The 9,917-nt window shown below is 38.4% G+C and overlaps 1 protein-coding gene across 1 annotated transcript; it reads left to right on the top strand.

Moving 5' to 3' along the window:
* The first annotated feature begins 1,632 nt into the window (after window positions 1–1,632).
* On the top strand, window positions 1,633–2,822 carry LOC124959189 (olfactory receptor 4C13-like). The gene is made up of 2 exons (XM_047517792.1): window positions 1,633–1,636; window positions 1,915–2,822. The coding sequence occupies exons 1-2, from the start codon at window positions 1,633–1,635 to the stop codon at window positions 2,820–2,822; spliced, it is 912 nt and encodes a 303-aa protein (XP_047373748.1).
* Window positions 2,823–9,917: the final 7,095 nt, after the last annotated feature.

The raw sequence follows: 9,917 nt of genomic DNA, 5'->3' as shown, positions 1-9,917 counted from the left end.
CGTTTGCTTCCCTTATCATGTTGATTATGTACATTCTGAACTCCCTTTCTGACATTTCTTCTGCCATGCTGTCATTGGATTTTATTGATGTAACATCCAGATTTGTTTGAGGCATTTTCTTCCCTTGTTTTCTCATGTCGTTCAGGTATCAGTGGACTGCTGAGATGTTGCAGATTTCCTCTATTGACTTATAATGTCCCTGAAGATTGCTAGTGTATCCCCTCTTATCCTTCAGTAGCCTGAAGTCTTAGAGGAAGTTGATACTGCGGTGTTCCCATAGGAAGCTGCCTCTCTAGGGGTGGTGGTCTTCAGGTGGGGTATATTCCCTGCTAGTGGGCAGAGGTGCCTCTACTTGTTGACCAATGGTCATCTAAAGGGGACTAGGCTGCAGGCTGAGGCAAGGCCTGTTTGGGCTTGTGTCTCTGGTTTTACCATCCTTGTGGGAAAACCTCACCCAGCGGGGAAGACTCACCCGGTGGGGAGGTCTTGCTGGTCAGTTCCTCTCCTAGAGGTTCCCCTCAGTCCACAACTACCACCTGGGCAGGGCAGCCTTCCCAGGCAACGTTCCCAGGGGCCTGGACCTACCTCCTGGGCCTGGGAGCCCTGCCCTTTGCAGACGAGTCTCTTTAGCTAGCTCCTCCTCAGAGAAGCTTCCCGTAGTCCTGGAACCTTCGCTCTGCCCCTCGGCTTGTCTCTGTGTAGCTCTTTCAAGAAAAGGTGCCTAGGTCCCCAGACCGGACCGTGCTTTGCACCTAATCGCCTGGCTATGCAACCCCTCCTCTGGGCAGTTACTTGGAGCCTCGTACATATGCTCCAAGCCCCAGTGACCCGCTGCTCATCTCTTCCTCCAGGCAGCCACCCGGTGTTCTGTGTGGGCGCTTGGAGACCAAGCAACTCACTGTGCACCTCCACCTCCTCAGGACAGCCCCCTCCCCATTGTCCAGGCAGTTGCTGAGTCCAAATAGCTTGCCACCCAACTCTTTCTCTGGCAGCCGCCGGAGCCCCAGCAGATTGCTACAAAACCAAGCGGTTTGCAGCGGGGCCTGCTCTGCAAAGTTCCCCACTTTCCAAGTTCACTGCTCCAGTGGGGGGAGGGGTGTCTTGCCGCCTGGGCAGGGCAGCCTTCCCAGGCAACGTTCCCAGAGGTCTGGACCTACCTTTTGGGCCTGGGAGCCTCACCCTTCGCAGACGAGTCTCCTTAGTTTGTCCCTCCTTAGAGAAGCTGCCCGCAATCCTGGAACTTTCACTCCACCGATTTTTCGCTCTGCTTTGCTGTCCGTGTTTACTGCTCCAGCGGGGGGAGGGGCATCTCACGGAGCCACTCTACTTCACAAAGTTCTCTGCATTCCGGGGCTACTGCCCCATCCGGGACGCCTCTCCAATGGGAGAAGCTCACCCGGCGGCTTTGAGTTTGTCCCAAGTCACTCACTATCTCCTCTTTTGAATCTTGAGTCCTGGAGCAACATGAAATGCAGCCACCCTCTAGTCTGCCATCTTGAAAAACCTGATCAGGTGCAAGATTCTTTACCTTTAAGTAGATATCTAGCAGATTCATTCTACCTCCCTTTTTGGGCTAAGCTACTACTGGTGTATGAAATCCATTATTTCATTTCAGGGTGAAACTCATTCCAGATGCGTAAGTGTACTAAGATACCAATCATCCAGTTTACAAAAGTATATAGTACTTTTTTTATACTATTCACCCAGGAGCAATTTGAGAATCCTTAGGAATTCAGAGTCCTTTGTTCCATCTAAAAACAAATGATACCAGAAAAACATACAAATTTCTTAAGATTTCACAACTCAGTGGAATTCAGGCATTTAATATTTATTAGAATGGAAAAGTTGAATAAATCCAAGGTTCTGTCAACCTTTCCAGGTAATATAATAAACTGCCACATGAAACACATGGAGTATACAATGTGACAGTGTTTGTTCTTCTGGGACTTACACAAAACCCAAAGATGCAGAAAATTATATTTGTTGTGTTTTTGCTCATCTACATCATCTCTATGGCAGGAAATGTGCTTATGTTGATAAACATCATTGCCAGCTCACTCTTGGGGTCCCCTATGTACTTTTTCCTGGCTTATCTCTCCTTTATTGATGCCTGCTATGCCTCTGTCAATACTCCTAAACTGATCATGGATTCACTCCATGAAAAGAAGACCATCCTATTCAATGAATGCATGGCCCAAGTCTTCGGGGAACATTTCTTTGCAGGTGCTGAGATAATTCTGCTCACAGTGATGGCCAATGACTGCTACGTGGCCATCTGCAAGCCCTTGCACTATGCAACCATCATGAACTGGACAGTGTGCATCCTGCTAGTGGGAGTGTCGTGGGTGGGAGGATTTTTCCATGCAACCATCCAGCTGCTCTTCATCTTCCCACTACCCTTCTGTGGTCCTAATGTCATAGATCACTTTATGTGTGATCTGAACACTTTGCTCACTCTGGCCTGCACTGATACCCACACTCTGGGGCTCTTCATTGCTGCCAACAGTGGGTTCATCTGCTTGTTAAACTTCCTCCTCCTGCTGTTCTCCTATGTGGTCATCCTGCGCTCCCTGAAAACACAGAGCATGGAGAGTAGGTGCAAGGCCCTGTCCACCTGGGTCTCCCACATTATGGTGGTCATTTTATTCTTTGTTCCCTGCATATTTGTGTACATGAGACCTCCAATTAATTTATCCATTGATAAAGCAGTTGCTGTATTCTATACCATGATAACTCCCATATTAAATCCTGTGATTTACACTTTGAGAAATGCTCAAATGGAAAATGCCATCAGAAAATTGTTTAGCAGAAAAATTATTTGATAAATGAATGTGCCTAAATCCCAACATTGATTCAAGAGAGGAAAGGATGAATGAACATTTTGTAATATCTCAGCAAAATATGTTAGAAGACCATGAAAATAAAAATTGTTATTCATAAACTCTGCTTTGAAAGAAGTAGAAATAGGTTCAGAAAATGGAGACAACCTAACTCCGGATGATTTACACATATTACAAGTTTCTACCAAATCTCATCCTGTTTTTCCTTACTTTATCTGTTTTTATGGATTTATAGTGTTATAGATGTCAAAAAAACACTGGTATTGATCAATTTTGTCTATCACACTAAATCATGTAAACACTGCTATTGTTCCTGACAGAAATGGGAAGTTATCAGAACAGATGTACTGATGATCCAGTAACCAGAATATTACTGATTTTCTGGACCATCCACTTAGCTCCAGTCTTATACTGACAGCAATAATTTTACTTGTTACAATTTTTGAGAAGAGGACTGTACTTAGCATATTATAATACTATTTGATTATCTATTACTAAAATTAAGATATTTTATCATTATTCATTATTATTTTATAAGTCAGAATGGATGATCATATATTTTTAATATTATGGTGTCTAAGTTCTTTGGGTTATTCATGTACTTTACAAGTGGTAAGAAAGATTCACCTATGTTTCTAAGATTCCTTTTAGTCTTTAGAAACAGGGTATTTTTCATATCATTGCCTGCTGATAACCCATTAGAAAGAGTGACGAGGTAAACAAAAGTGCTTTAATGTCACTCCGGAATTCCTATTTACTAAAAGTGCAGTTATAACCCATAAAGCACTTGCCCACTGGCTGCCAATATTTTTCACAAGTTGCACAATGTTTGGAACCTGATTACATATTGAATAAATTTTAAAAAGTACAAATCACAGAAGTGAATTCAATAAAATGTACTCTAAAAATGATTTTCTATCTATGAGATTACAGGAAATTTTTCTGCCTTTATTTTCTTCAGAGGAGAATTCTGAAGAGAATTCTCAATTGTCCTCTAAATGAAAACAAAAATTTGTCTAACCTTCACTTAAACTGAGGAATGGGAATGAATATGGAACTGAGTTTCACAATATGTGAAAAGTGTTTACCTTGGTATTCCCTCAGGAGGACCTTATTATTCTACAAATGTGAGCTGCTTATAATTTTTTTTCTTTGTGGTTATATTTCATTATTAAAAGTTGTTTTTCATAACACATAGATCTTTCTACACACAAAGAAATTACAGTATTAAGTATTTTTCATGCAATTCTTCCTTCACTCATTAATAAACATAATTTTGCTTCCAAGGAATATATATTGGTGGGTTTCTGGTGTGACTTAATGTACAATTAGCTTCTTCCTTTCTAAACTTAAAATCAATTGAGAGGCTCTCAGAAAGGAGTAAAAAATTACTGCTGAGTATTAGAAAGAGTAAGACAGAAAGGGTGCTATGAAATGATACATGATAGGTACCAAACAGAGATCTGGGGCATGAGTCAAGAAGTTGCTCAATTCACAATAGTTAGATTGTGGAACCAACCAAGATGCCCTTCATTTGATGAATGGATAAAGAAACTGTGCTATATATACACAATGGAATATTACTCTGCCATAAAGAATAAAATTATGTCACTTGCTGGTAAATGGATGGAGTTAGAGAATATCATGCTAATTTAAATAGAACAATTCCAAAAAACCAAGGATGGAATATTTTCTCTGATCGTGGATGATGATACATAATGAAGTGGGTGGGTGGCAGGGGGGAAAGAAGAATGAGAAAACTTTGGAGGGTTTAGAGGAAAATGGGGTGGTAGGGGTTGGGGGAAGAAAAGATAGTAGAATGAGACAGACAATATTACCCTATAAAAACGTGTGATTACATGAATGGTGTGAATCTACGTTGCGTACAACCTTAGAAATCAAAATTTGTACCCCATTTACATACAATGAATCAAAATGTAGCTTGTAAAAATTAAAAAAATTAAAATTAAATAAAATAAATTTGACAGGGAAAGGAAAAGGATTCATAGATGGAAAAACATAAAAAAATGACACCCCAGAGTTAGGGTGGGATCAGTAGAGTGAATAGTCAAGATATGAGGTCAAATCATTCCTAGGACAGGTAGTAGACACACAGATTTAAAAAAAAAAAAAAGAACTGCAGAAAAACTTCAATTCAACTAAGTTGTAGTTATTAAATGATCCATTCATTCAACACTATTTTCATCAAAACCCCAGTAGTGCCAGGCATTCCGCTGCATACTAACTTAGTATAAAGGTAAATTGTAACTTCTGAGATTTGAGGGACAGAAAAGGCCAAGATCAGGAAATGTCTCATAATACTGTTAAAGCTTAATGTTAAGGACTGTAGGTCAAACATTGAAAGCATTTCAAATCTAGCAAGTGATGTAGTCAGAACCTTGTTTTATGAATCAAGGGGATAATAACAGATTATCAAAAGAGTACAAAATATTTGTGTCCCCTGGCCTCCATGCAGACCACTTTATTCAGTACAAGGAGTACTGTAGAGCTGCAGAGGCCAAAGCTAAAGCCAGACTTCACTTGAGACAACATACTTTCTTCCCTACCATATTGGCTTCCCTGACTTCCATATGTCACTTGGTAAAAATCTTCATCTCCAGTTCTGTATACTTGGAACATTATATGAATTGTGTCCAAAGTCACACAGTTGGACTATCATTAATGGATCTTTTGTGTTGAAAAGTTAACTTCCTGACAATCACAAAGCACCAGTCACATCACATGTCCTCAGGACCACTTTCAGTGATATCATATTCTAATCACAGTGGCTTTAATGAATGAGTTAGTGGAAAAAAGGAGGAAAAGTGTTAGAACCTGCACCACACACACATATTCACTACACAGTATATATACAAACACACTACACAGAATACATATATGTCCATATATAAAATGTATATGTACACATAATATACAGAATATACATATCTTGTACTTTCTGTGAGTGAGAGTAATGATTATTTCTATCCAAATTTGATGTTGTGAACTCAGTTCAGTTTATGGCTCATTTTATAGTTATAACAATAGACTGTGATCTAAAAATAGTAAAGATTACTCTGCTGACCACTCAGTTTTTCTTCTACATTCCTTCAAGTCTGTATATAATAAGGTTAGTAAAGAAATATGTGTATTAACATTGAGGTAACCAATTCTCCTCTATTACACACAAATCCATACTTCAAACTTAGTTGATTGTGGACATGAATGAAGACTTTAAATTAATCTTATAATATTTACAACAAAATACTAAGTGTTTTTTAGAAAGATTATGGAGAGCTATTAGGTACATTATGGATTTAATACAGCAATGATACTCCATATGCAGCTGATAACCCAAGCCTCTATGGGTTTCTTAACACTGGTTCATCTATTAAGCATTTGAAACAGGACCCTGTGCTTTCTGTGAGGGTGATGAAGGGACTTATTTTAAATCATGATATAGATGCTTGAATGATATAGTCCCTGCAAGAGTTGTTTGAATCATCCATCCAAGATCAAGATCTCTTCCACATTTTTGCTCTACCTTGGTTTTTTTTTTTTTTTTTTGAGTCTTTTGTCTTTATGCTTGCAAAATGAGTGTTGCAGGTTTCAGGACCATAGGAATGAAGGAAGAAAAGGAAAAGAAAAAAAAAGCCAATAAGGAAGCAAAAGTATCCCAAAATTCTATGACAAACAATATTTTAGGTTTCATTGGCTCATAGTTGTGCCCAACAGCTACCCAGCTGTAAGGGAGACTGGTGAATTGCCAGTGCAAACAATCTCAGGGTTCTGATAGTAGTAAAAAATTAGTTGAAATTTGGATGAGGTGCTGGCAACATCTATAGTAGTTTGCAAAATATGAACCCCAAAATAGGGCTTGCCTGCTTAGTAAACAGAAGCATAAAGTGTCAGTTTGGGCCTAATCTATGAGTGATTTTTCTGGTTATTATTATTTTCTCAAGGTTCTATAATAAATATTACTTTCATTAAACAAAAAAATATACTGGCTTGGAATAGAGAGCTTTTGAAGGAGAATTTGGATCTGGAAATATTTCTGAAAATAAGTATGAGAATATGTCCTTCTTTTAGGTAATACCCCATGTTTGTAATTTTTGTCAATGTATTTATGTTATTCATTAATGAATATTAATTGACTTACTACATGTCAACCTTTATTCTGCAGAGTAAAAACATCACTGATTCTCTGCCTTCTTTGAGCTTATTATTATAATTGACAGTAACTAAATAAAGTAAATACATAACACATAATATATGAGATACTGTTAAGTTTATGGTGAACAAGTATCCATGTGAATGTGTGTGGAAATTTTATACAGGTTGACCAGAAATGTTGACTTTTAGTTCAAAGCCCAGAAAATAAATTAAATAGCCAAGAAAATGCACCTGAATGAAGACAATTCCAGGGAAAGTCACAAAGAGGACATTTAGGAAATTGAACAAACCAAGGATGCTAGTCAGAATGAAGGAGGTGGGAATTAGCAGGACCAGTCAGTGGAGAGGCAGGGGGCGTCCATACAATGTGCAGCATTCTGGGGCTTAGAACTTGATTGGAATGACCTTGTTCAGTTTAAAACAAAAGTGGAAAGGCAAATTCACAAGGGAGCAGGGACAGGAGTTATTAAAGTAATCAGTGAGCAATGATTGATGTGTGAGTTGGAAAAAGTGATCTGAGTGGAGCTACAAGAATTCTGAAATCCTCTACCATGGGGAGTACCTCAAACCATGAGAGTGTATGCAGTATCCAAAACTTAAAGGACACAGCACTCTGCAACTTTCCATTATAGAGAATGTGATGAGATGATCAAGAGCCCAGAAAGGGAATTGAGAGAGGGTTTTGGAAATGTAGCAAGAAAACTAGGAGAGTACGGTGTGACCTCCAAATCACGTGAAAATGTAAATGTCTTGGTGAAAAAGGAGGGATCATTTTGTTGAAATCCTAGAGGTATCAAGAATAAAGTCAGTCACAGTCTTCATAAGAGCAGTTTCAGTCACTGAGAAGAAGTAACAGTGGAGGGGAAGATTTCCCTTTAAAACAAAACTGGGGTGACAGAAATTAGAAACTGTGAGAACAGAAGACGAGAAATCAAACATGTGAAAATGGAAAGGCAATGTAAAGACAAAAGATATTTTGTCTCAGAAAAGTTTATTTTGTAAAATAGTAAATTTTAAAAAGATAACATAATGATGATTCATACAAATAAAATATATGAAGCAGGGTATTTAAGTCAGAATTTCAGGTAGACATTAATAGGATATGATGGTTAGTTTAGAAGGAACACAAAGCACCACACAGTTTTAGTCTGATCAGAAATGCCAACATGAATCGAGACTGGCTAGAGCACTGACACGATTGGTAAACACACACAGGGGAACAATCAATTGCATTTCCCTGGAAATAGTCTGCATTGCTACAAACAGACTTGATTGCCACTGCTATTATTTTGTACACATTAACTTCTGTCTACAAAATTGTAAACTGCTTTCTACAAGGACAGTGGGATATAAATAACCCCAGTGGAAGAGCTACTCAGGACATTTCCCAAACTGTAAGAACTCAGAGTGTTATTGCTGCAGGTTTTAGGTTGATATTAGTGATCTAGCAGAAAGATTAAAACTATAAAGAGATGTCCCTGTGAGGTGACAGGGATGAGTTCCTGTGCACAAACAGCTTAAAGATAGAAATTTCTGTTATTGATTGGGCTCCCACTTATGCTCCATATATTTTAATAATGCCTCTTTAAAACATTTATTCTGTGAATAAAATTAAGAAATGTATGCTTTAATTTTGAAATTTTATTTTTAATAATAAAAGTACCACTTCATAAATAAAGGCAAATGCTTAATGTACACCAGAATGAGATCTTCTCCTTTGGTCTGGGATCTGGTCTTTGCCATGTGTGCTGCTCAGGGCCCTGCTTAGGAGTCTCAGGATAGTATGCTGTTTTACCTTTTATATGCTTCATTCATCTAGCAACTCTCAAAACTCCCATTTTATTTAGTGTTCCTTCAGTTTTTGCCTGAAAATAAATTTCTTCCAATTCATTCGATGCCACTGGAGTTTTTTAAGAACTTGACTTCCTTCTTTCACAATCCTAACCAATTTTGCTCTAAGCCATTTCTTACATTAGATGAATTGGCTCCAGGGTGACATTCAATTGTCACAAGCAAAATGTTTCACTTTTACCATACCAAAAACAAAACCAAACACTGCACCCATCTAGTTCAAGTGATATTTTCTGCAAGTCATCCCAAGAGAAAAATTCTAATTTCACCTCTAATATAAACCTAGTGAGAACATGTGAGTGCTCCTTGATTTTTTTTCATCATGCAAGTGTTAGGTCAGAATTTGAGCGGCTATATGAGAGAGAGCAAAATGACTGAGGCAGCGGGCAGCAAGCCAAACAGCAACCAATCCAACAGGGGCAGATAAACTCCACTGACCCTTACTTTCACCTATCACTCAGCAGGACCCCTGCCTATTCCAGCCTATAAAGACCCCAGGCAGCCCAGGCCACATGCAATTATCTCTGGGTCCCTACCCTGACCTGTATGGGGGGGCTGGGAATTTTGCCAGAGAGCCAATTCCAATAAAGCTTGCTTCAGCCACTTTTGCTTGGCCACCAGTCCTTGCCCTAGAGCTTACAGCAAATTCCCCTGTTTCTACTAAGGAAAGCCATCATATAATTGTAATTTTTCTGATCAGAGCAGAGCACGATGCCATGAAATAACTATGTGTATCAAACAAATGAGCCTTATGGCATCTCCTAAACAGAGACTCAGCCTTAGTTGTAATGAGGTAAGGAAAAAATTAGTCATTGAAGTACTTATGAAACTTTGTTTAGGTACTATTAATTTCTGAACACTATGAGCCTGATGATTATTTTTGTTTTGTAAAACAAAACAAAACAAAAAATTTGTTTTGTGAAACAAAATAACAAAACAAATATAGATTAAGAAATTTTCAGCAATGTATGAGTCAGAATAAGAACACATGGAACTTTTACTCCTAGGTGAAATTAGAGCTGAATATTGAATTTAATATTTTTTTCACAATTT

Source organism: Sciurus carolinensis, chromosome 11 (assembly GCF_902686445.1).
Source record: "Sciurus carolinensis chromosome 11, mSciCar1.2, whole genome shotgun sequence".
Classification (NCBI taxonomy): domain Eukaryota; kingdom Metazoa; phylum Chordata; class Mammalia; order Rodentia; family Sciuridae; genus Sciurus; species Sciurus carolinensis.
Note: the sequence above shows the minus strand (reverse complement) of the source record. Positions and strands in the feature narration are given on the sequence as shown.